This window comes from Rhinopithecus bieti, unplaced genomic scaffold, assembly GCF_001698545.2.
Source record: "Rhinopithecus bieti isolate Rb0 unplaced genomic scaffold, ASM169854v2 scaffold_5889, whole genome shotgun sequence".
NCBI classification, from domain to species: domain Eukaryota; kingdom Metazoa; phylum Chordata; class Mammalia; order Primates; family Cercopithecidae; genus Rhinopithecus; species Rhinopithecus bieti.
This window is the reverse complement of record NW_016805277.1, coordinates 3,347,058-3,373,101: the sequence shown is the minus strand read 5'-3', so window position 1 is coordinate 3,373,101 and position 26,044 is coordinate 3,347,058. Positions and strand designations below refer to the sequence as shown.

At 48.4% G+C, this 26,044-nt stretch overlaps 1 protein-coding gene across 2 annotated transcripts; it reads left to right on the top strand.

Moving 5' to 3' along the window:
- The first annotated feature begins 11 nt into the window (after positions 1–11).
- On the top strand, positions 12–26,044 carry SLC22A5 (solute carrier family 22 member 5). Of its 2 annotated transcripts, XM_017872030.1 has the most exons (10): positions 12–687; positions 8,593–8,696; positions 14,670–14,824; positions 15,870–16,041; positions 17,543–17,669; positions 19,446–19,546; positions 21,192–21,406; positions 22,889–23,071; positions 24,124–24,259; positions 24,633–26,044. In XM_017872030.1, the coding sequence occupies exons 1-10, from the start codon at positions 295–297 to the stop codon at positions 24,718–24,720; spliced, it is 1,674 nt and encodes a 557-aa protein (XP_017727519.1). In that variant the 5' UTR covers positions 12–294; the 3' UTR covers positions 24,721–26,044. The 2 variants fall into 2 exon arrangements, with proteins under 2 accessions (XP_017727519.1, XP_017727520.1); XM_017872031.1 differs by lacking the exons at positions 24,124–24,259; positions 24,633–26,044 and adding an exon at positions 23,552–24,117.

Sequence of the window (26,044 nt, the reverse complement as noted above, 5' to 3'; positions counted from 1 at the left end):
CGCCCCAGCTCCGCCCTCGCCGGCCCGGCTCTGTCTGCCGGCGGGGCGCGCCTTGTGGCCCAGGCCCCGGAACCCTCCCCGGCCGCGTGCCCTATGTAAGGCCGGCCGCGGCGGGACCAAGGCGACCAAGGCGACCAAGGCGGCGGTGTCATCTCGCGAGCCTACCCTCGGCGGACAGTCTTGGGTAGCTCGCTGCCAGGCTCGGCCGGTAGGTTGCGGGTGCCCCGCGCGCACGCGCAAAGTCCTCCGCGTCCCGCGACCCCAGGCCGCGCTCTGTGGGCCTCTGAGGGCGGCATGCGGGACTACGACGAGGTGACCGCCTTCCTGGGCGAGTGGGGGCCCTTCCAGCGCCTCATCTTCTTCCTGCTCAGCGCCAGCATCATCCCCAATGGCTTCAACGGCCTGTCCTCCGTGTTCCTGATAGCGACCCCGGAGCACCGCTGCCGGGTGCCGGACGCCGCGAACCTAAGCAGCGCCTGGCGCAACCACAGTGTCCCACTGCGGCTGCAGGACGGCCGCGAGGTGCCCCACAGCTGCCGACGCTACCGGCTCGCCACCATCGCCAACTTCTCGGCGCTCGGGCTGGAGCCGGGGCGCGATGTGGACCTGGGGCAACTGGAGCTGGAGAGCTGCCTGGATGGCTGGGAGTTCAGCCGGGACATCTATCTGTCCACCATTGTGACCGAGGTGGGTGCCGGCCTCTGCTGGGGCTGAGACTGGGGCGCGGAGGAGACTGTCGCGGTCCTTGAACCCGAGCTCCTGTCTCCCAGATGCGCGCTGGACGCTGTCACTCCCCCTCCCCCAACAGTCAACACCCTAGCGATGGAGACCCTCCAGCCAGGTGGCTTGGGAACGTTTCACAAGGTAACCTCCAGTCAGTGTGCTCCTCCCTGCAAGAGGTTGTCAGGGTGGTCTCCCATCCTGATGGCCACTTTGCGAGGGTACCAGGAAGGTCCTGGCGGTCCTTGGGCGATACTCTGTGGTCCTGAGTGTCCAAGACGTCGTCTAATTGGGGTTGCGGGTGGTGAGTGAGTAGTAGAGCCAGGGCTTGGGCCAGGGGCTATCCCGTTTTTCCTCTAGTCTCTTGGCTTCTTTTTAGAAGAGAGGAAATACTTATCTTTCCTGAACTTTTAAAGTTAAATAAAGCATGTGTGTACAACTGCCTCTTCCCTTTTTCCCCTAGTTACTCCTTCCCCTACCGTCCACAACCCAGAATGACAATCTGGTCATGCCCTGTAAGTAATCCTTTGCCTTTTCCCATGGTCAGTTGTCAGTCTTTTTTTTTTTTTTTTTTTTTTTTTTTTTTTTTTGAGACAGAGTCTCCCTCTGTCGTCAGGCTGGAGTGCAGTCGTGCATTCTCGGCTTACTGCAACCTTCGCCTCCCCGGTTCAAGTGATTCTCCTGCCTTAGCCTCCGAGTAGCTGTGAGCCACCACGCCCAGCTAATTTTTGTGTTTTTAGTAGAGATGGGGTTTCACCATGTTGGCCAGAATGGTCTCAATCTCTTGACCTCGTGATCCACCTGCTTCTGCCTCCCAAAGTGCTGGGATTACAGGTGTGAGCCACCACACCAGGCTGTCAGTTGTCAGTCTTTAAGATCCATTCATCTGAAGATCTGTTCAGGGTGACTTGTTGACCTGGAATGTTTTCTAAGGTATTATGAGGCAAGGCTGTTGGCCAGATTCAGTTAAAGCATACAACCTTAGGTCATAGGGTGTGGGGGAACCTTTCTCATTTCTCAGCTCCTTGAATTTTCCCTCTGGGTGGTTTTGTCTGTCCCCTCAGAACCTGTTGGAGCAGTTGTTGGAGCTGGATGTAGGAACATGATGTTAATGATGGATATGTTTTGTGTCTTTTTCAGACACTGGCACTCTAGCTCCCTGAAGTTTCAGCAGCATTGAGTAAGTAGCCAGTGAATAGCCCTCATTGATAGACAGGCTCACTGAAATGTGCTAATGACAAATTTGCAGGTTAGAGAAGGCTTCCCGGAGGAGGAGGCCTCTCAGTGAGCCTAGGGTGTTCAGCTCCGCATAATAGTGAGCTGAAGGCCCCAGTGCAACAGCAAGAAACCACCCAGCAGGAGGGCAGAGTTCACAGAGAGGGAGAGTGCCACAGGCCCTGGCATGGCTTCAAGCCCTGCTGGATGTTGGTGCTGAGCCTCCCTCCTGGAGCCTGGGAGGGGCTTACAGGGGCTCTGGAGGTCCCAACTGTGTTGCTTCTTGGCATCATCACTCTTCAAGGGAGTCTGAGAGCTACCCCTAAAGACTCAAGTGTGTGTGCACGTGCATGTTTTTTCTATGTTTGGAAATTTGATGTCCCCAGCACCTGGACCTGCTTTCTCCACATGTATGTAGTGGGAGTGTGACCTGAGCCCACTGGGATTTCTTAGCTAGTGACATAGCTGCAGTGTCCAGAGGCATCATGACTTGACAAAAGAGGCACTCCCTGGAGGTAGCCAACTATGCTTTCTGGCCTATGAATCCACAGGGAATTGGAACCTTCAGTTGCCACAAATCCTGGGTCCTCGCCTCACAGGTGGGTCTGTTACCTTCCTGGAAGCCAGTGAGTACTATGAAAGCAGAGGCTGTCCCTGAGGTTGCAGGCAGAGGCCACAGAGGGGAACATGATGCAGGAATCCCTACAAATTCTACTTGGGGCTGCCTAAAGAAGAGGGAGGTGGTGAAGTGAGAAGAAGCTCATGGCGTCTCTTGGGGTTTTACACTGACCCCTGAGGGACCCCGGCTTACTCGAGTCATTTGTTCCTGCTTTGCTGCCCTCATCCCACATTGGACTGAGTGGTGGTGGCATTGATGAACTCCCGAAGGCCAGCCGTGCCAGGGAGTCTGACCTTATCTTGCTGCCAATGTCAGCCTTTTGTTTTTTAATATTTAGACTGTTTATTTAGCCGGTTTAGCAGTTTCAAAGCAGTTGTGTGCCCTTTCACCTACTTATATGTTGTCAGTCTTTGTAGGGAGGCCAGATTAATGCTTAGATCTTTGTTTTGGGCTACTGGAATGCTTGACTTGAAGTTCAGAGCTACTTGTTCTCAGGTGAATGGCTACTGCTGGAAGTTGCTGCATCAACATTCTAATGGCTTTTTCTATGGCCTGTTGTCTTTCAACTCAAACCTGCCCTGCTGACCACTGCATCTAGTCCCGTGCCTGCTAAATGTCTCTAAGCCTGCCCTCTGCCCCAAATCATACATTTGTAAGTACACTGGTATTGCATTACTAGTCATATTTTTTCCACTGAAGACTGCAACCTCAGGTGTCTTGTTTGGATTTTTTTTCTTTGTTCAAGTTAAAGTACATACATGTAGTACCAAACTTTGTGGTGCATTTAGATCTTTGAATCTTCCTCAATTTCTGCCACAATTCTGGATGCAGAGGGAGGTTCTCAGGAAAATTTTTATTGAATGGGTTAATGAATGATTTAAGAAATCATCTCTAAAATTTCAGAACTCAAGAAAAATAGTTCAGTTCTTAGAAGGGAAACTTGAGGGTGGCTGAAAAGGATTGACTGGAATTTTTTAAAGGAAAGGTGACTCCCCCTGTCCACTGACTGGGGCTTTGACGCCACATGGATGTGGAATGAGGTGTTGGAATTGACAGAGGGACTCTGCCAGTAATTAACGAATAAATAAATGTTGGCAGGGTGTGGTGGCTCACGCCTGTAATCCCAGCACTTTGGGAAGCCAAGGCAGCAGATCACTTGAGATCAAGAGTTCAAGACCAGCCTGGCCAACATGGTGAAACTCCATCTCTACTAAAAATACAAAAATTAGCTGGGTGTGGTGGCACGCACCTGTAATCACAGCTACTTGGGAGGCTGAAGCAGGAGAATCGCTTGAACCCAGGAGACGGATGATGCAGTGAACCGAGATCGAGCCACGGCACTCCAGCCTGGGTGACAGAGCGAGACTCCATCTCAAAAGAATAATAATATTATTAATAAATAAAAATGATTTTATGAGGTGAAAGAGTTTTATGCCCCCATGTTTCAGGAATCGTTTGGTGGTCCACGTGGTTCTAGGCTGGCCTCTCCTATGGCCCCTTAGTCATCCCTGGGGTACTGGGGAATTAGCTAACCCATCATGCAGTGCTTCTTGGCCATGGACTGCCACATCTGCTGGGAACCTGGGTGGTTTCTGAGATTGCGTGGGCTGCCTGCTCTTTGGTTTCGCCATAGCTCTGTCCAGCCTGTGGACAGACAGGTTCCTTGAGAAACTTCTGGCCGGGTGTGGTGGCTCATGCCTTTAAACCCAGCACTTTGGGAGGCTGAGGCAGGCGGATCACAAGGTCAGGAGTTAGAGACCAGCCTGGCCAACATGGTGAAACCCCGTCTCTACTAAAAATACAAAAATTAGCCCCACATGGTGGTGGGTGCCTGTAATCCCAGCTACTTGGGAGGGAGACTAAGGCAGGAGAATTGCTTGAACCTGGGAAGCGGAGGTTGCAGTGAGCCAAGATCGCGCCATTGCATACCAGCCTGGGCGACAAGAGCAAGACCCCGTCTCAAAAAAGAAAAGAAACTTCCAAGCTGCTCTGCATCGCCTTGCTCTTCACCTGTCTGCTTCTGAGAAGCCCTCGGCCCAGTCCTGGGTGGGACTCCCACTCTCTCCCTATTGTCCTCGACTAGCTTTTCTATCAGCCTTGTGTCGTGTAGAGATAAATCGTCTTAGAAGATGGGAGAGCCCTCACTGTTATTCCCAAAGCTGCCTGGAGGAAAAGCCAGAGCAACCTGGGCACTGGGGCTGGGGCTGGCTCTAGGCAGCAGAGACCCGAGAGACCTGGAGCTTGAGCCTCACTGCTACACCTTTGCTGATTTCTCTCACACACAGACCCTCATCCAGGCTTTTACAGCTATACAGCAAGGCAGAGAAGCCACCTGTGGGGTCCCGTGGCCCACTATGCACACACATAGTAGACACTTCTGGCTATGATTGGTCAGATTGAGCCACTCTCTAGCTAGCTGAGACCTGTCATCCTGGGTAAAGTTCTGACAGTTGACACAAAGCAGGGGGTCAGGGAGCCAGAAAAAAAAAAAAAAAAAAAAAAAGTGTCAGGCGTGGTGGCTCTTGCCTTTAATCCCAGTACTTTGGGAGGCCGAGGTGGGCGGATAACCTGAGGTCAGCGTTCAAGACCAGCCTGATCAACATGGCAAAACCTCATCTCTACTAAAAATACAAAGCTTAGCCAGGCTGGTGGTGTATGCCTGTAGTCCCAGCCACTCAGGAGGCTGAGGCATGAGAATCACTTGAACCCGGGAGGTGGAGGTTGCAGTAAGCCGAGATTGTGCCACTGCACTCCAGCCTGGGCAACAACAGAGCAAGACTCTGTTTCAAAAGAAAAAAAGGTATTCTGGAGATTGAAGTTCAGGAGTTCAGGGTTCATCTCGACTTTGGGCAGCCAAGCAAGAACTAAAGTATACCAAGACGTTGAAGGTTGATGCCTTTTTATTTATCCATTCATTCACTCACCTGTGTACCAAAGAGCTCCTGAGCCTCTCTATAAAGGGGGCACTGCCAGGAGTTGTAGAGGATATGATAGCAAAGATAGCAAATACCTTTTCTCTTTGCTCTGACAACGCTGGGGCAAGGATTATTTGCATCATTAATTGCAGCAGGAGGCAGGACAAAATGTGTGTAGGAATATAGGAATACATGGCAGTCAGTAACGCGGTGCCTAGCCGCCATGTCTGACTGTTGATACGGTCAGGCTAGGTACATCCCCTCAGGGAAGAACTTCTGCCTTAGGGGCACAAACCCTATCTTTTTTTTCCCTTCCTGCCAATTCACAGGTGAGAACATTCAGTCCCAGGGAACTATGTCATCTCTCTACTTCTCATAACTGAAAAGCAGTGCCAATTATGTATGAGGCACAGGAGACACAATTCTTCCTCTTTTTAAAAATGTTTAGCAGCTTTATTAAGTTGTAAATGACATAAAAACTGCATGTAGCTAAAGCATGCAATTTGACATACATGTATCTCTACACCCTTGAAACCATCACCACTAGAAAGGTGCGTTTCTCCTCAGGAAGAGGGGCAAGTCTAGGCCCTTTGCCAGGGTTGCTCCCAGATTGTTTTCAGGTTAGGCCTGCTTTCACAGCTCAGCCAGCTGAAGGGTGACAGCGTTAGGCTCATGACCCAAATCTTAAACCCACACATTCCATTTTAACATTGATACCTGTGATAATCAGCCAGTACAGCCCATCCCATGTGCCAGGTGGAGGCATCAATAAGCTGGTCTATAGCGGCTTTAATCACAGCTGGGGAACCAGGAGCTAAGGAATGCTAGACTCCTTTGTAAACACTTTAAGCAAGGGGTACTTAGCCTGGACTCTATTTGCTTCTCACCCACCTCTTCTAAGGGGGATTCTGGCCAAGTCCTGGAACCCACTGCAGTCCATCTGGTGGTTGACAGGTATGTGGACGGATTGGCAGGCTGGGACCCAATCTGTGTTTGCCCTTGTGTTCAGTTTTGAGACCTAGTGCCTTTCCTGATCCTGCTAACAGACCCCCAGTGGCCACTAGGAAAGAAGTGTTAATGCATATTTGCTTTTGGAGGGCCCAAAGCCAGGCCTAGAGAGTTGTCAAGGGCTGTCGTTGGGTGGATGGCAGAGATAACCAAGGAGTTACACACCTGCCCAGGCTAAGGACAGGCTGGACCAAGTGGAGAGGGTGGGGCTAAGGGAGCCTGAGAGATGCTCTGGGGCCTATCTCAAAATGAGCCGTACAGTCACCCTGTCCCCTGCAGAGATTGGCCTGGTTTTAGGTCGCACCCAACCTTGCCAGCCCAGGAGTCCTTAGAAGCCTGATATTGGGAGACCTGTCCTGGGGTCTGCAACTCCAGAACTCACTACAGAAGCCCATGTGGGTTGCTAGTCATATGGGTCCCCAACCCTCACCTAATGAGAGTCCTGTTGAGAAACCACTGCTGACCCTTTGTTTGTGTTTTCATCTTTTCTACTATAAAAGACATGCTAGCTGGGAAATAGAGCCCATCATACTCAAGAGTGGCAGGAGCCAGGACCTGGCCCCTGAAGCTTGGCCTCACACACAGAGGCTGGCACCCTGTCATCAAATCCCTCAACTTTGTCTCTCCCTCCACTCCCAGTCCTAGATTTAGCAGCCATGTGTGAGTGGGGGCCACTGCAGGGATACTCACCCACCTACCAGAAAGATGGCCTATGGGTGCTGGCCTGTGGAGGTTGGAGGCTGTGGCAGCCTGGGCACTCAGGCTGTGGTGCTCCCATGTTCTTGACTCCTGCTAGTCTGGGCTGCCTCCTGATTAAGGGTTGGATGCTCCAATTCTTCCCTGGGTTGGGGATTGCCACCCTACTCCCAGCCCATCCAGGTCCGTGCTTGTTCCAAAGCGGAGAGCCAGCAGCGTGCCTGCTGCAGGAGTTCTCCGTGTCCAGCCTGAGTCTTGCCTGCCAACCCCTCTGAGAGGTGTCCGGAGGCATGGAGAAGCAGGCTTGTTTTTCCTGTCACTGGCCCGGAAGAGATGCTTTGTTCTAGGGAGCCGCATGTCCCCTTGCCTGCGTTGTTGGTGAGGAGCCAGCAGGCTCCGTGGAGGGCAGGCCAGCAGCCTGGCGCCAGGGAGGCAAGGGTCTGAGTTCCTAGGAGGGTGGCTGCTCATGTGAGAAGTCTGCAAAGGTTACTGCTGAGCACCATCTCTCTGTCTGAAAACATTTTCATTTTCTGTGAACCACCAAGTATCCTGTTTGAGCTTTCTTCCTGGTTAGGCAGGCGCAGCCTGATCCGAGTGTCTGACTGCTTCCCCATGTCTTCAGACCTCTTTTTCTGTTCATGGTAACTGTAGATGGAACCACACATTGGATGCTGGAAACTCAAGAGGTGCAGCCTGTTCCTTACCCCAATCCCTGTTTTACAAATGGGGAAATCAAGGCACAGCATGGGGTGATGCTTATCTGAGGCTGGAAGAGTTAATAGTAGAGTGGGAGCTAAAACCCAGTTTCTTACCTCCAAGCTCAGAGCTTTCAGCTGTAATTGAGCCTAGTATAGTTGGTGTGCAGCGTCAGGGATTCCAGCTCTAAAGGTCACAAGAAGGACCCAGGGGTCGTTGGCCCAGGGTGGGAACCTGAGCAGAACAGGTCCAGATGGCACACTCTGTGCCCTGGCCTTAGTTTCTTGCTGGATGCTTTGGCCTGTAGAGCCCCAGAGCCCTGCTTCCAGAACCACTCCAGTGACGTTCATGCCAATGGCCTGAACCCCACTGAGTGAGGGTGCCCTGCCTCTTCCACAGCCCTGGGGTCTTCTCAGATTTTTAGGAGCAAGCGTAAGAGGCCTTGTCTTCTTCAGGGTCAGCATGTTGATAGAACACTTACTCTTTGCCTGTCTCTCCTCAAAATGGAAGCAAGACAGTGGGGCCCACAATGCTATGAAAAACAGGATGGGGAGGAAGCCTGCTCTCTGCCTTCCTGTCCAGGTGAGCCATCACCTGACTAAATGAGTTCACACTCAGAGCATGCAGGGATGCAGGATGTTCTGACTTCATTTTCCAGGATGGCTTTGCTTTAAAAACCTTTTAAAAAGAAGGGAATGATACACCCCTTTGTTCATCTTGCAGTGGAACCTGGTGTGTGAGGACGACTGGAAGGCCCCACTCACGATCTCCTTGTTCTTCGTGGGCGTGCTGTTGGGCTCCTTCATTTCAGGGCAGCTGTCAGACAGGTAAGGTGTCTGTCTCCTACAGCAGCAGGGGACCTCAGCACTGAGCGAGAAGTGTGTGCCTGGCCCTTGATTTCGGCTGTAGTATTCTTTCAGCCCAGGGCCCTGTATTTTAAAGAAGAGGAAGCTATGTCTATGGTATAGACTCTATGCCTAGTAAAAAGAGCCAACAAATCTGACTCCATAATTCTTGCTAAGTAAAGAAATCTGAGCTATGTAAGCCGAGTGTATCTGATCCGGTTGACTAGGTAATATGCCATGATTCACTTCTGCAGTAACCTGGCTTGCTTCCCCTGGGTCACTGTGACTCTGTCATGCCCCTGAGCATGGGAGAAGTTGACTTCATGCACACATGCACATGTGCTGGACTGTAGATCTCTAGTGGTGCCACGGTGTCTGCCTCTGTTGTCCTAAGAAGACCAGCATTCTGTCTGCAAAGTGAGAGGGGCTCTTACCAGCCACTAGTGGTATGACAAGCAGAACTCTTATGTCCACAAGGCTGATGCCCCTTAGCTAAGTGGCCTGTGATTTTGGCATTTACATTATGACAGGAGGGAGAATACTGTTTTGATCCGTTTCTCATAAGCAGGTTATTTGTGTAATTCTAAAGCTTTTAACTCAAGGAAACATTAATGGCTTAGAGAATCCCAAACCCCTCAAAATTATATGCACAATGTTAGAGACTACATGTGAGCATTTTTTTGGAGAGAGGTCCATAGCTTTCATGAAGTTCTCACAGGGGTCCATTATGTTGTGACTTCTTTCCCTGGAGCTTTAGGGTCTGTCACAGAAGACTGTGAAGAGAGTAGCAGCCTTCAGCAAATCCTTGGCCACATGGCACATGTGAGAACACCCCACAGATTGGTGGGTTACCCGGTGGAAAGGAGTCCCAGCATCTTCCCAGGTTTTTAATTCCTGGCCTCAAGCAATCCTCCCTCCATAACCTCCCAAAGTGCTGGGATTACAGGTGTGAGACACCATGCCCGGCCAGATATTTTGTTGTTGTTGTTGTTGTTGTTGTTTGAAACAGAGTTTCACTCTTGTTGCCCAGGCTGGAGTGCAATGGTACGATCTCGGCTCACTGCAACCTCTGCCTCTTGGGTTCAAGAGATTCTCCTGCCTCAGCCTCCCGAGTTGCTGGGATTACAGGCATGTACCACCACGCCCAGCTAATTTTGTATTTTTAATGGAGACGGGGTTTCTCCGTTTTGGTCAGGCTGGTCTCGAATTCTCGACCTCAAGTGATCCGCCCGCTTTGGCCTCCCAAAGTGCTGGGATTACAGGCGTGAGCCACTGCACCTGCCCAGCCAGATATTTTTTTTAAAAACAGGCTAACCTGTTTATTATTCCTAGTTTACAGATGGAGAAAGTGAAACAGAGGGATTAAATAACTTGCCCAAGATTTCACAGCTGGTAAGTGGCAGAGTTAGGATTTGGACCCAGATAGTCTTGCTCTTCTATTTTGTATGGACTACTGTTCTAGGTCCCTCCTGTCCTAGAACTTGCTTTCTAGCAAGGTGGAATGTATTAAACAACCAAGTGAGGAAGTTGTTGTTGTCCCTGGTCGTGGTAAGTGATAAAGAGAAGTAAGTGCAGGGTGCCACAGGAGTGTCTAACAGAGGAGGTCAGGGGAGGCATCCCTGAGAAGGTGAAGCATGAGCTGAGAGTTGAAAGATGAGTCGAAAGTAGCCAGCTGAGGGGTAGAGAGGAGAAAGAACATCCGGGCAGGGAGAACAGCACGTACTAAAGCAGGGGCTCAGGAAGAGGCATGGCAGCAGGACAAAGTCCGTATGATAGAGGTGCAGAGAGTGGTGTCAAGATGAAGGGGAGAGGCATGCAGAGCCCTGAGCAGACGAGCAACCAGGGCTTAGTGGATCACAGGTAGGACTTTGGGCTTCAGCCATAGAGCAGGAGTGGGCTACTGAGATTTTTTAAAGCAATAGCGTGACAATCAGATTTGTACTTTTTTTTTTTTTAAAGATGCTTTGACAACCTTGTGGAGAAAGAATTGAAGGGAAGCAAAAGGTGTTGCAGAGAGACCAATTAAAAGTTGTCACAGTAGTTCATGCCAGAGATGATGGTGGCATGGGCTAGTATGATGGTGGTAGAAATGGAGGGAAGTGGTAAGAGGTTAAATCAACAGGACTTGCCAATGGGCTGGATGTCGTAATTGAGGGAAGAAAGCTTTCTGGCCTGGGTAACTGGATGAATGAAGGTACACTTCTCTAAGACAGAGAATGCTGGAAAAGAACCACGTTCATAGATGTTGAGTTCAATTTGTGTGCACTAAATTTGGGGTGACTATGAGGCCCCTAAGTGGAGAAGTAGAGTGTGCAGCTGGCTGTGTGGATATGTTACTGCATGAGAGGTTTTGGCTGCAGAAACACATGTAGGAATTGTCAGCGTATAGAACCCCTCAGCAGAGCCCCAGATGGGGATGAGGTTGCCTGGGGAGAGGGGAGCGGGGAGGGTAGAGGGGAACTGGGGGAGGATTGTGCTGTGCTTAGAGGCCTCCCGAGTGGACATGGGAGATTCCTTCTTACGGAGCTAAGTGACAGCTGAGGCTCAGAGGAATGCTCTTGATGTGAAAAAGAGAGTGCCCAAGTTCAGGGTAGAAATGCAGTGTATTTTTCTGGGTCAACTGTGTCATGGGTCAGCTTAAGAACCTGCTCACCATGTGACACAATGATTACCTGAGGAAAGCATTTAAGTTCCAAAAGGTCTATTCCCAGGGAAACTGGAAACAAAATTCATGAGTATGTTTAGGACCACTTTAGTCTACAGAAGGGCTAATATAGTGTTTTTCAAACCTTTCTAAATATTCTGGCAACAGAACTTTCATTAAAGTAGGATCATTTAAGTCTAGTAAATGAAATACACCCTAAGTGGCTAAAAGTATGACTGCTCTGCCTGCAGCCCCTGCCTTCAACTCCCAATGCCCTGCCTCAAGCCTGTCTGTGCCCCCTTGGAAGGCCCAGTGCCCTGCGGGATGGACAGCTTCTGAGTGCATTATTTCTGAGTAAACCAGTTCTAAAACCTAAGCTAAATAGATTACCTGAAAGCAATCAATTCATGCCCTAACTCGTCTAGGACGTCAATGTAACTTTTTATATAGTATAAAGGTTTCACCATCTTTCTGGCATATGAATACGTCTGAAATTCAAGAGCAATTAAAGTACTCCTGGGTTGTCAGAGCCCTTTATGTGACACTACTGAGTCATCTTTATGCGTGTGACTTGTAAGAGATGCGCAACTCTGGGAAGAAGTAGACTGCTGTGTCCTGTTTCCAGGTATGTGTGTGTTTGCCGTTTTGTTGACAGACTTTAAAAGCAAACATTTCTGATCCCAACCCTGAACTGCCAAGGACTGGTGCTATGTAAAAGGTTCTCTGGATCTGTCTCTTCCCTACCATCCCAGGGAGTTCTTAGGAAGGGAAAGGGCATAGAGATTATACCAGCCTGCCTTGTGGTTAGGAACCACCCCTTGGTTGGCATATAGAACACTCTTATTAAAAAAAACAATGCAGGGGAAAGTGGAGTCTACTTCCAGGCGAGGGTTTCTCGACCCTATTAACATTTTGAGCCAAATAATTTTGTTGTAGGGTATTTTCCTGGGCATTTTAGAATATTTAACAACATACCTGGCCTTTACTCATTAGATGCCAGTAGTACCCCAAAGTGATGGGAAAAAAAACAACAGAAAAAAAACTCTTACATTGAGGAAAAACACCAAACTCTTCCACATAGTTGCAAGACCTTGTGCAATTTGCCTCCTAGCCACCACTGTAGTCTTGAATTGCACGCCTGATGCCAACCACACTGGCTCCTCATGTTCACCGTGCCCCCTCCAGCCACAGGAGTGTGTGGTCTTCTCAGAGTCTGAAGCATTCCCCACACACCCCAACCCACCCCCTGTGGCCTTCTTTAACCATGCCAGCTAATTTAGCATCCCTAGTTCCTTGTGACTTTCGTTTATAACGTCTACCAGAAATTGGGGGGAAAAAAGTGTTACTATAGGATTAATGTTGGTCTTCCCCACTATACTGTGAATATCATTGAGAGCTTGGTCCCTACACCTTAAATCCCCCATTGTCAACTACTTTTTCCCATCTCAGTGCCCCATGATCAAGGAGACCCTCCCTGAATGTCCAGTTCCCCAATCCTTACCCCCAGTCCAGGGTAACTTCCTTCCTTGTGCCTCTCATGAACCTCCATGCCAGTCCTTCAGTGCACTTGACTCGGTGTATAATTGTATATTCAGTAGGGTGGTGTTAGATTAAAATGTGGTTAATGTATGTTTCACCAGTTATACTATGACACTCCTTAAGGGCAGAAACAGCATCTTTTTTATTTATTGATATCCAAAGTGCCCTCTATAATGGATGCTCAATAAACATTGAAGGAAAGTCGGTGTCAGCCAGTACTGGCCAGACTCAAACTGAATCCAGTGCTTCCCACTAGCTTGACTTTTTCCTTCTTTGTGGCACTCTCTTTAAAATAAACCAAAATAAACCCAACTTTAAAAACTTTTAAAAATGAGCACAGATACAGAAAACCACACAGAAAAAATATGCAGCTTAATGAATTTTTTCAGAGAAATAACCTTATGACCACTTCCAAGTCAAGCAGTTGAACTTTGCTGTCCACTAAGAAGCCCTGTCCATGTGCCCCATCCCAATTACAGCATCCTCTCTCTCTCCCCATTAAGTAACTGCTAGCCTGACTCCTGTAATCACTTCCTTGTGAGTTTTTTTTAGTTTTATTATCGAAATATGCATCTTGACACAAGTTTAGTGTTGCCCACTTAACATATTTGATGTCTTTTAGTCTACTTAATCCATGGATTCTCCTTCTATCTCCTTCTATGCCTTACTGATTATCTATTATCTATGAGCTGTTCCACCTATAGAATTTCACAGTCTGGATTTTGTTGATTGTACACTCAGGATACAGTTCAGCACATTCCTCTATGCTCTGCATTTCCTCAGAATTGCCAGTTGGATCCAGAGACTTGAGATTCAGGTTCTGATTCAGGTTCAGTCCTTTTGGCAAGACCATAGGAAGCATGCAATGCCTGACTGTCTCTTCATGACGTTAACAGTCATTAGTAGGCCGGGCACAGTGGCTCAAGCCTGTAATCCCAGCACTTTGGGAGGCCGAGACGGGCGGATCACGAGGTCAGAAGATCGAGACCATCCTGGCTAACATGGTGAAACCCCGTCTCTACTAAAAAATACAAAAAACTAGCCGGGCGAGGTGGCGGGCGCCTGTAGTCCCAGCTAATCGGGAGGCTGAGGCAGGAGATTGGCCTAAACCCAGGAGGCGGAGCTTGCAGTGAGCTGAGATCGCACCACTGTACTCCAGCCTGGGCGACAGAGCGAGACTCTGTCTCAAAAAAAAAAAAAAAAAACAGTCATTAGTATATAATGCATATATCTATTAATCCATTGGGAGCTATACATGATATTATTCTGATTTTATTACCTTTTCATTTAAAAGTTAGAATACTTTTATACATAATACTACCTCTTATCTATTATTGGTTGCTGTTCACATAGTTTACAAAGGAAAATCAGGACAAATGCTTCTTTCTCCTTATTTGCCAGTTTTCATTTATAATGAATTGTTTCTCTGTCATTCTCCAAAGTTGGCAGATTCTTTTTTAAAAAAAAAAATCATTATGAATGTATGGATTAAATAATTGATGTGTTTCAGTCTCTTGCAATCATTATCATAATTGTAGCATTGCTTTTTAGGCAACCCTGGTGCCCAGGCTATACATTTGTCCTGGGGAGTGGGGAGGGAGAGAAACAACAGCATGAGCACCATGAGACCGAGACTGTCCCTGGCAGCCGGTATCCTGGCAACACTGTTCACACCTGCTCCCTGGATGGATCTTGGGAAAGCCCCACTTGGTGGAGCCCATTCCTGCTGCCCTTTTCCAGCTGGTTCTCTGTCACTCTCCTTTTCTTCCCAGGTTTGGCCGGAAGAATGTGCTGTTCGTGACCATGGGCATGCAGACAGGCTTCAGCTTCCTGCAGGTCTTCTCAAAAAACTTTGAGATGTTTGTCGTGCTGTTTGTCCTTGTAGGCATGGGCCAGATCTCCAACTACGTGGCAGCATTTGTCCTGGGTATGGTCATCAGGTTGGAGTTGAGTACTTGATCCTGTATTTCACCAACATCCCATCACCCATCTTTCTGGAGACAGCTGTGATGTCCTTCAAGGGGGACAGGGTCTTTAACAAAACCAGCCAGAGCTTCCTGGTGAACCGTACTTACAGGCAGGGAAACTGAGCCAGACATGTGACCAGCCTGGGGTCCCCAGTAGCACAATGGCCTGACTTCTGATTTCCAGTTCTTTTCTGGCCTCTGGGCTGTGGCTCCATGGTCTTAGTACTTGACGGCCAATTTACTACTTGACGGCCAATTTACTAGGACTCACCAGAGATCCTCCATTTACAAAAAGGGCATGCCACTGCACAGGGCTGAGCCAGCCCAGGAAAGAGGGCAGCATGGCTGGAGGAGGAGGGGCTGTGACTGGCAAGCTCGCCAAGGTAGAGAACCCCTTGTCTGCAGAGCACTGTGGCTGGTGATATCTATGGACAAGAATAAATTGATAGGAATGGGCTTTCGTCACCTTCAGGGTTTTAATTCAGAGTGCACACTGCAGGGCTTTGTCTCAAATGTGCCAGCCTGTTGTCACTGAGAAGCTGCGGGCCAGCCTGTGTTTGGAGGAACCTGACTCTAGCTGATAAGGCCTTTGAGTTCCTTGGGTTGTATTGTTGAAAGGATTGTTTTTTCTTTTCATATTTAATATTCTCTTTCCTTGAGGCTTAAGTCAGCATGTGCTGACTTAGTAATGACTTCACTTTTCATAAATTCTTCCTCATGTGAGGATTAAAGGGGGCCTACCATGGCATCTTTAGCATGTGGCTTCAGAACATGGTGAAATTTTCAAGAGAGAACTGTTGCTAGGGGCCTGAGAGGCTACAGGGATGCAGCCCCAGGAGATGGTCAGATAGGAGGGGTTCAGAATGCCATCCGCTCCCTAGCGCCAAGAACTTAGAGACAGTTCTGGCTGTTTTCTTATCTGCGTATTCACACAGATACCATAAAAAATTAATAAAGAAGTAATCCAAATTAAACTGCTAACTCGACCTCCCTTGTTTTGAACAGGGACAGAAATTCTTGGCAAGTCAGTTCGTATAATATTCTCTACGTTAGGAGTGTGCATATTTTATGCATTTGGCTACATGGTGCTGCCACTGTTTGCTTACTTCATCCGAGACTGGCGAATACTGCTGGTGGCACTGACGATGCCGGGGGTGCTGTGCGTGGCACTCTGGTGGTGAGTGTGACCCTGTGCCCCGTGTGCCCACTGGCAGGATGATTTCTGTCTGGCCTTCACTAGAGGGCAGCAACAACCCATGAATCCCTATTTTGTCTCCTAGAGACAGGAAGCATAGATGATTTATAAATTATTTCAGAATGTTTTCTCCACACTCAAAGAGCCAAAACAAAACAGAATCCCATGACGGCAACAGACTTGCTCTCAGCCCTGTGCTGGGTTGCCCCAAGTGCAGGGAGAAGTAGCAGTAGCTATGAGAAGATGGGGTCCAGCATGACCTGGAGGAAGTTTCCAAGCCTCAGGGCAGGACAGTGTAGGCCCTAGTTCTGGCTGTGTGCTGCTGAAGCCTCATGCCACAGGCACTGTCACCAAAAGCAAGAGTCCTCAGGGTAGCCACGTGGAGGAAGCCAGGCTCCTTCTGTACCACCAAGGTAGAGGAGTTGAACAGGCAGAGAAGAGGCCATTCCCGACCAAAAGGGGAACACAGCAGAGGAGCTAAGGTGGGAATCACCCCTTGCAGGTGGAGAAGGTGAGATCACCAGCCCACGTGGAGCAGAGAGCATTTCAGGGCATAGTGGGAGAGTAAGCCACACATCATGGGGCCCAGTCATGACCAAGGGCAGGGGGCAGCTACCTGGTCCCAGCAAGATGGAAAATAATATCCACAGAGCACCTTGATAAGCATGCTAATTTTTTTTTCTTTTTTCTTTTCTTTTCTTTCTTCTTTTTCGAGACAAAGTCTCTGTCTGCCTCCCAGGCTGGAGTGCAGTGGCGTGATTTCCACTTACTGCAACCTCTGCCTCCCCAGTTCAAGCGATTCTCATGTCTCAGCCTCCCGAGTAGCTGGGACTACAGGTGCCTGCCACCACACCTGGATCATTTTTTTGTATTTTTTTGTAGAGACAGGTTTCACCATGTTGGCCAGGCTGGTCTCAAACTCCTAGCCTCAAATGATCCACCCGCCTCTAAAATGCTTGGATTATAGGAGTGAACCACTGCACCTGGCCAAACATGCTATTTTAGGTGGAGTATCTGACAAGTCTGTTGGATAAATCAAGGGTAGGGTGAGGAGAGAAGAGAAGCTAAGAGGCTAGGGCAGAAGCTTCTGCTGGTGTCAGGGACAGGGAGGAGAGTGTAGCAGGGCCTGGGCTGGCCTAGACATGCACAGAAGCCCTGCTTCCCGAGCCCATCTTGCACGCATCTCCTCAGCCCAGCAGGTGGCACCACTGCTCTTCAGAAATGGAGGTGGCCAGCCAGCATTGGGATGCTGTCAGGGGCTGTAAGGCTCTCACATTTTTGTGCAGTGTGATGTACACAAAAGTTCATCCACCCCAGGTTATTGCTGCCTGTGGGTCAGCTCTTTGCTTCTGGCTTGTGAACACCAAACATTCCACAAGCTCTGGTTCTGCAACCTCATTCCCTCCTATGGCTGTGCTCTGCCTGGTCTGTGGGTCTACTGTTGGCAGGGAGGCCTCACTGAGATCACACTTTGTACTGCCAGGTTCATCCCTGAGTCCCCCCGATGGCTCATCTCTCAGGGACGATTTGAAGAGGCAGAGGTGATCATCCGCAAGGCTGCCAAAGTCAATGGAATTGTTGTGCCTTCCACCATCTTTGACCCAAGTGAGGTAAGCACCACGTGGGTGCGGGTGAGAGGGACAGACTGACTGTGATTTGAGGGCAGCAGCACCCAGCCCTGAACTCCTCCCTGCTCACAGCAACCCAGCCCTCTCTCTGCCCAAGCCCCAGCTGCCCACTCCCCAAGCCCCTCCATCCCCCCAACCCCCAAGCGGGCCCTGTTAACATTCAGAAGTTGAGGAATAGGTTACAGCTGCCTCACCCTTTTCACAACGGGTTTTAGATTTTCATTCTTTACTTCCTTCCTTTCTAGGCAATCATATATTTTAACCATTACTTCTAATAATAAACACTCTTTTTTTGTAATAGGCCTTTCATAAAGTCAGCATTTGGGGAAATCATTGTTTCTTATACCTCAGGTGGCTTGTCATTCTACAAAGATAACCCTGAATGTAAAATGTAAAGCACAGATAGATTTGGAGTTAGAAGTATTTCATCTCTTGAGTATTAGCAATTATTCATTAAAATAATATTTTTTAAAAGTGTTTAGTCTCTTTCTGCCATCCAATGGTTAATTATTGCATATCGTCTTGGAGTCAGGTCCTTTATGATGTCCACCTCTTCCCCCTACCCCACCCTCCCTGCAACCCTGTTCTCACACACCATGAGTCATTTCTTGGCTCTGCCTGGTTCCTGGTTCTTGCTTCCTGGTTCTTGCTTTTCCTTCCCGTTCCCTCCACTACCATCTCTGTAGTAGGCAGTTTTCCTCGGTCTCGTGACTATGAGGAGAGGTTAGAAGCTGTAAATGCTCCCTGGTGTGGTTCTGGAATGTGTCTGTGGTCTAACTGGAAGATGAGGGGTTGGCTGTGGGAACAGCCACAAGCAGCCATGCTGAAGTGTGAGAGGCAGGCATGGTTGGCCTTGGGAAAGAGGGAACAGTTATTGTAGACAGCGGAAGCCAATGGCCACTGCCAGCCCTGCAGACTTCCCAGTGAGTGGTGGCCCAGCAGCCACTGTCAGCATGCACCAGAAAGGGGTCCTGTGCGCAAAGGTCAGGGAGGAGTGTGGCAGAGGGCTTTTTTGGGGGTTTTTAAGTGAGGGGTCAATCTGGGTGAATGCATAAGCCTCCCTGGCATCTTTGAGGAAATGAGGCTATTTCAGGGGATCCTTTCAATACAAAGTTGACCTTTGGTTGAACTTCTAACTGGAAAAACAAGCTCCAAACCTGGGTTTGCTTAAGAAAGCAACATCAGTGTGTTTAGACGTGTGGTTTATTAATGGCCTTGGCTGTGCTGAATTTCGTAGGAAGTCACTCTGGGTGAAGCTCAGGTCAATTTTCCTGTTTTCTATTTGAATTCTTTTCCCTGGAAGCAGACCAGTAACTACATGGTATAAGGACTCGAAACATTAACTTTTTAAAAATATCAGACCAATAAACCACACAGCCAGGTTCTCTCTCTGACCCAGAGGGCAGGGAGCCAGGCTTGGGGAGGAATACTTAGAGGCCTCCTTGGAATGTGGCCACCGACGGGAAGATGTGGGGGTGCAGTGAGGAAGTGGCCAGCCTGGGCCTCTGTCTTCCTGTACCCTTGAGGGACTGGTCACCTACTTTTCCTCATTTTCATTCACTGATTTGTTACTGACAAAGCCTAGGGAAGTTTTCACAGCCTAAAACACAGTCAGTATCCTTACTGTTCTTAGAAACATAACACTCCCCAACTCTGAGATGCAGACAGCTAAGACGCCAGGGATTCAAGTATGTTACTGTGTGCTCTGAGTCGCTGACCACCTCTTCTTCCCATACCCTTATCATGTTGTTCCTGCAGTTACAAGACCTAAGTTCCAAGAAGCAGCAGTCCCACAACATTCTGGATCTGCTCCGAACCTGGAATATCCGGATGGTCACCATCATGTCCATAATGCTGTGGTATGTAAAAGAGACCTGGCTGAGGCTTCCAAAGCTTCTTGAAGTGGCCATTGGGCCTATTGTTTACAGACATACCTCGGACCAAAATTGAAGGCCTGTGTCATCAGAGAATTAAAAGGATATGTCTTGTGTTAGATTGAAGAACTGGGCATGTCACAATTCTTAATGGGATGGAACCTCAGAGAAGGAGAATGAAAACAATTGTGGAGGCTGTTTTGGGAAATATGGACTCTTTTTTGGGGAATCTCTCCAGATCTTAAATGAATCCTTGCCCAATTTGGGTCATTTAGTTTCTGTCTCCTACCCAGTCACAGACAGTGGCTGAGGAGGTCAGGTAGGGCTTTTAAGAAGGATCTGAGTGAAGACACCATGTCCTGTAGGCTGCAGAGGCTGCCAATTACTTTCTGGAAATGTGGAAGTGGGACGTGCTCCTCCTGGGATGTCCATAAACGGTCCTGGAGTCAGGGCTATAGCCTAGATGTCCTTACCAGGTTCCCACTCGAGGCATTTCACAAAGTGTGTCAGAAAAGGATTTGTGAATTACCAGGGAGAGGAAACATGTCCAAGTGCACCTGGCTAGCTTTTGCTCAGTGGCCGAACCCTGGAATTCTAGGCGACTTCTGGAGCCTGGTGGGTGAACGTTGAGAAGATGGGCGAGGAGAGCGGACTTCATCTCAGAGTCCTTATTACTAGTCTCATCCAGCTTTGAGGTAGTCAGCCACTGCACCTACTGAGGGGGTGCTATGAGTCATCCGCTTCCAAGGAATGGCCCAGGATCCCTCCAGGCATTTCACCATTCCCTGAGTTGGCCTCAAGACAGGAGCAGCATGTGGCCTGCACCACATGCCAGCCTGTGATGAGTCACCTACTTTTGTGTTCACCCAGGCTGTCCTCCCTGCTCTGGATTTCCTGGGGACTCATGCCCATACTCTTTTTATTGTACCAGCTGTGTGTTCCACCTGCAGATGAGTCAAAGCAGTCTAATCCATAAAGTGTGGGTCATAGACAGAGAGAATGCCTACTGGGGATGCCCAGGCCAGGGGCACTGCGGGGCATAGAGATGAGAGGCAGTGTGGCCCCTCCATTGGGAGCCACCTCTCTGCTCCACAAGTACCATGGGGCTGGTGTTAGCTGCCTCTGACCAGCCTCTTCCTGACTGGTCACCACAGGTAGTGTGTGGGGGTCTCTCTCCAAGTGTTTGACCTAATGTTGTTCCTTTTGTTATCTTACCCCTGCAATCCTATCACATCTCACTTAATGTCTGCCTCCTGACTCATTCTCTAGCTCCTTCTGCAGTTGCTGGATTTGAGGAGGTTCAGCTTAGGATTTTTAAAGCTGAAAGGCAGGTTGGAATTTTTCTTTTCAATGAAGTAAATCTATCTGAATTTTACAAGCTTTTTTGCTGGGACACTGTCTGTATGAAAGGCTCTGAGAGTGCACTGGTGCAGGGTTTACACTGTACCACTTGGGCTGGGGAAAGTTATCTTTTGATCTATGAAGACACAGGGTTACAGTTACTGCTGCCTTACTAGTCTCTGCTTAAAGATGGTTTGGAATTTACTGAAATAATTGCATTGTAAAAGTTGTACAGGTTGGGAGAGATGTAGATACTGCTTTTCCAGCTTTCTTCTGCACTCTGTTTCAGGATGACCATATCAGTGGGCTATTTCGGGCTTTCCCTTGATACTCCTAACTTGCATGGGGACATCTATGTGAACTGCTTCCTTTCAGCGGTGGTTGAAGTCCCAGCATACGTGTTGGCCTGGCTGCTGCTGCAATATTTGCCCCGGCGCTATTCCATGGCCACTGCCCTCTTCCTGGGTGGCAGTGTCCTTCTCTTCGTGCAACTGGTACCCCCAGGTAGGGACCATGTGCATCTATGGTTTGGGGTCTTCTCTGAGTGTCTTATTTCTACCAGGCTGTCTCAATTACTAAAGAGAATAAAATCAAGCCCATCACAGCTCCCTTGCATGTGTACATTCTTGGCCTAAAAATCAATAGAAAGTGTCTTCTGAGACTAGAACACTTATGGCCTGGGCTTTGAAGGAGTGGGAAAAAGCAGCCACTGGGGCTGTTGGTTAATTTCATACTCTGTACCCAAGTTAATGTGCTCATACTGTTTTCCACTCCAGAAGAAGGGGGAAGAAAGAGCTATCCCGTTACTTTTTTTCCTGGCCCTGTCTTCTTTATTTATTCAACAAATAGCTCTGGCATGCCTACCACGGGCTGGGCACTGTTCTCGGTGATAACGATACAAAAGAAAGCAAGCCAGGCCGATCCCCAGGCCCTCATGGAAATACATCCTAGTTGAGAAGACAGACAACAAACAATTAAATAAAATGCTTAATACAGTTCAGACTGCGTTACCTTCTAGGAATACAAATGAAGGACAATGCTGAGTTCGTTTACATAGTCACTGATAGTGTCCCTGAACAGGGGGCAGTTCATCTGAAATGTATATAAAGTGACAGAAAGCCCTGAAAAAGTCTAGGAGAACATTTTAGGAAGAAGAAATGGCAAAGGCAGTGACCCTGAGCAGGGGATGAGCCTGGCATGTTTGAGGAGGAGGGAGAAGGGGAGGGGCCAGACCACTGAGAGGGCCTCACAGGCCCTTAGCAGGAGTTTATTTCTGAAACTATCTTGGCATCCCACAGATGGGTGGGAGGTAGCCATTTACAATAATTTATAGAGTCTTCAGTGTACCTGTAGATTTGGGAGCCTCTGATGGTCACTTTTGGGCCCATCAGGCTGGGAACACTGCACAGGAACAGCTCCCCATGGGATGTGGCAGGAGGAGCCCAGAACCAACGTAGAGGCTCACAGCTGAGCGCAGAGTGACCTTCAGGTCACATATAGCTCTCCCATCAGCACAGCACGGAGAGATTAGAAGATCAACTTGAGATTCTGATGGCCTATGGGTTTTTTGAGGTCTGAATGGGAGGAAAGCATGAAATGAGTTAGAACTGAATTCTCCATTCATCTAAACATCATGAGTTAATTCCATAGTGCCTGCAGTGTGAGGTCCTGGGGTGACAGCTAATCCCTGACAGACATGTCTTTAATGACTTCTGGACTGGGAAGCAGGTTGATTGGACTATTGAGGAGCTTACTCTGGTGGTCTCCAGGCTGAGGAAAGCGCATGTCCTTATAGCTGCAGTCCCCAGCCTCCTTTTAGCAATCAACTTGGAGGGAAGTCTTGGCTATAGCTCCTTCCCCCACAATAGGAAGTGATAGAAACTGACTCCCCAAAAAATTTGGGGAGCAAGTATGTTTGTTTTGCTCTCAATAGCTGTGTGCCATGGGTTGGTACCTACTCCTACCCTCTATCCTTTGCTCCTCCAGACTTGTATTATTTGGCTACAGTCCTGGTGATGGTGGGCAAGTTTGGAGTCACGGCTGCCTTTTCCATGGTCTATGTGTACACAGCTGAGCTGTATCCCACAGTGGTGAGAAACATGGGTGTGGGAGTCAGCTCCACAGCGTCCCGCCTGGGCAGCATCCTGTCTCCCTACTTCGTTTACCTTGGTAAGTCCCATGGGCCGAGGGCACACTAGAGCAGCGGGATGGAAGTACTAACTGGCTTGAATGTGAGCTGGAGGTCGCATGTTAACAGGAAAACAAGCTCATACAGCACATGGACTCCATCCAGTACTGGATCTTTGGCCAGGGAGGGTTCTTGTCCCAGTGCACTGGCCCTCACTTTCAAATGAATAACAACCTATAGACTACCTAGAAATTGATGAGAAAATTAAAGGGTTTGTTTCTGTTTTAGCCATCCCAGGCCTTCCATCAGAGACTACAATTCCTTTATCCTAAGAACCTACAGAGTGGTTTAGGGAGCCAGTGTACTTAGCTGGAGAAATTTCTTGGAATCAGAGTTTAAAAGGAGCATGAGGGAAAAGATGTCCATGCAAGAGGTCTGATGAACTGAAAATTATAACCTAGAGCACTATAGAGTGATTTTATCCTGTGTGAAGATCCACCCCATGCCATTTTATGTTGCAGGTCTCCAGTTTTCTCTTCTCAGAATTATGTCTTCATAGCACCTGTAGTTTCCCTGCACATCCCTAGCCAGTACCTCTTTAGGGAGGGTGACACCCACCTGAGAGTACCCAGAGTGCTTTGTGAACATGGTATGTAGATCTCAAAGCAAGCAAAGCAGCCTGCCTAACCTGAAGGCAGATCACATGGGCTGGGATGCATCTGCAGAGGTGGAAGAGTTATTTCCGTCCCTGGACAAGTATCTCGGGTTCCTTGGAAACCCAACCTTGGGAAATAATAATTAGCATGGCCCAGAAATAGAAATAATCAGCATGGCCCAGTCTTCTCCTGCAACCATCCCTTTTTACTCCTCCCCTGCATGGTGGAACACTGCTGGGCTCTGGGCATGCCTGTGCCAGCTCTGGGTTCTGAAACCTGTCTAGGTGCCAGATTCTAATATGACTGCTCAGACTGTGGGAGATGTGAGACCAAGAAGGAAGGTGATCCCCTTCCAGAGTCCTGGGAGCATAAAGGGGTAGAGAGACACCAAGTCTAACTGCAGCCCTGGGCCTGAGGCTCTGTCTGCTTTGCCATAGGTGCTTATGACCGCTTCCTGCCTTACATTCTCATGGGAAGTCTGACCATCCTGACAGCCATCCTCACCTTGTTTCTCCCAGAGAGCTTCGGTACCCCACTCCCAGACACCATTGACCAGATGCTAAGAGTCAAAGGGTAAGAAGACCTCCTCCCTCAGTGCTGATGCACTGGGTCTGGGTCTGGCCAGGTCTCAGGCGCCCCTCACAATAGAGCCACTCGCAAACTCCCTCTCACAGACACCATGGACTAGTTTAGCCATTAAAGGGTTGTAAATGGCAAGGTGCTTACTTATAGTCCATCCTCTCTGGTCTCTTCCTGTGTGGACATGTCACTATGTACATCTCCATGGCAGTAGCCGCGCTGGATAGTGCAGAGGCTAGAAGACACCTTTCAGAATCTGCTGCAGGATTCTCTTCCTGGGGAAGATATCCTCAGTTCTTGTTTGTTTGGAGACTAGGAGGCATCTTTTTAAAATGTGTTACTGACATATTTTTGCTTGTTTTTATAGAATGAAACACAGAAAAACTCCAAGTCACACAAGGATGTTAAAAGATGGTCAAGAAAGGCCCACAATCCTTAAAAGCACAGCCTTCTAACATAGCTTCCAATAAGGGAGAAACTGAAAAGGAAAGACCGTCTTGCCAGAAATGGCCAGCTTGTGCAGACTCCGAGTCCTTCAGTGACAAAGGCCTTTGCTGTTTATCCTCTTGATCTGTGTCTGACTTGCTCATGGATGGGCACCCACACTCAGAGGCTACATATGGTCCTAGAGCACCACCTTCCTCTAGGGACACTGTGGCTATCTATAGACAACTTCATCTAAATCCTATTACAATGATGGACTCAGCACCTCCGAAGAAGTTAATTTTTCACTAGAACCAGTGAGATCTGGAGGAATGTAGGAAGCATATGCTAAATTTACATTTTAATTTTAGACTACTTGAAAAGGCCCCTAATAAGGCTAGAGGTCTAAGTCCCCTGCCCCTTTTCCCACTCCCCTCTAATGGTGAACTTTAGAGGAAAAGGAAGTAATTGTACAAGGAGTTTGATTCTTACCTTTTCTCAGTTACAGAGGACATTAACTGGATCATTGCTTCCCCAGGGCAGGAGAGCGCAGGGCTAGGGAAAGCGAAAGGTAATGAAGATGGAGCAGAATGAGCAGATGCAGATCACCGGCAAGTGCATTGATGTGTGAGCTCTTAGACCACTCAGCATGATGACTGAGTAGACTTGTTTACATCTGATCAAAGCACTGGGCTTGTCCAGGCTCATAATAAATGCACCACTGAATCTACTATTCTTGTTTTCCACTGCTGTGGAAACTTCCTTGCTACTATAGCGTCTTATGTATGGTTTAAAGGAAGTTTATCAGGAGAGAGAGATGAGCAACCTTGTCTTTTCTCTCAAAGCTGTAACGTGGGTTTTATTGTTTGTTTGTTTGTTGTTGTATCCTTTTCTCCTTAAGTTATTTGCCCTTCAGAATACACTTGGGAAAGGCTGGTTCCTTAGCCTGCTGGTTTGTGTCTTTTTTTTTAAACACAGAATCACTCTGGCAATTGTCTGCAGCTGCCACTGGTGCACCGCCTTACCAGCCCTAGCCTCTAGCACTTCTCTAAGTGCCAAAACAGTGTCATTGTGTGTGTTCCTTTTTTGATACTTAATCATGGGAGGATATTACAAAAAAGAAATTTAAATTGTGTTCACGGTCTTTCAGAGTAGCTCACTTTAGTCCTGTAACTTTATTGGGAGATATTTTGTGTTCAGTGTAATTGTCTTCTCTTTGCTGATTATGTTACCATGGTACTCCTAAAGCATATGCTTCACCTGGTTAAAAAAGAACAAACATGTTTTTGTGAAAGCTACTGAAGTGCCTTAGGAAATGAGAAAGTTTTAATAAATAAAATGATTTTTTAAATAACA

What these genes read in the sequence shown, in the direction of transcription:
- SLC22A5 (XM_017872030.1), top strand. Translation starts at nt 295, where the DNA reads ATGCGGGACTACGACGAGGTGACCGCCTTCCTGGGCGAGTGGGGGCCC. An exon ending in ATCATGTCCATAATGCTGTG is followed by an intron (nt 19,547 to 21,191) that starts GTATGTAAAAGA and finishes ACTCTGTTTCAG; the next exon opens with GATGACCATATCAGTGGGCT. An exon ending in CAGATGCTAAGAGTCAAAGG is followed by an intron (nt 24,260 to 24,632) that starts GTAAGAAGACCT and finishes TTGTTTTTATAG; the next exon opens with AATGAAACACAGAAAAACTC.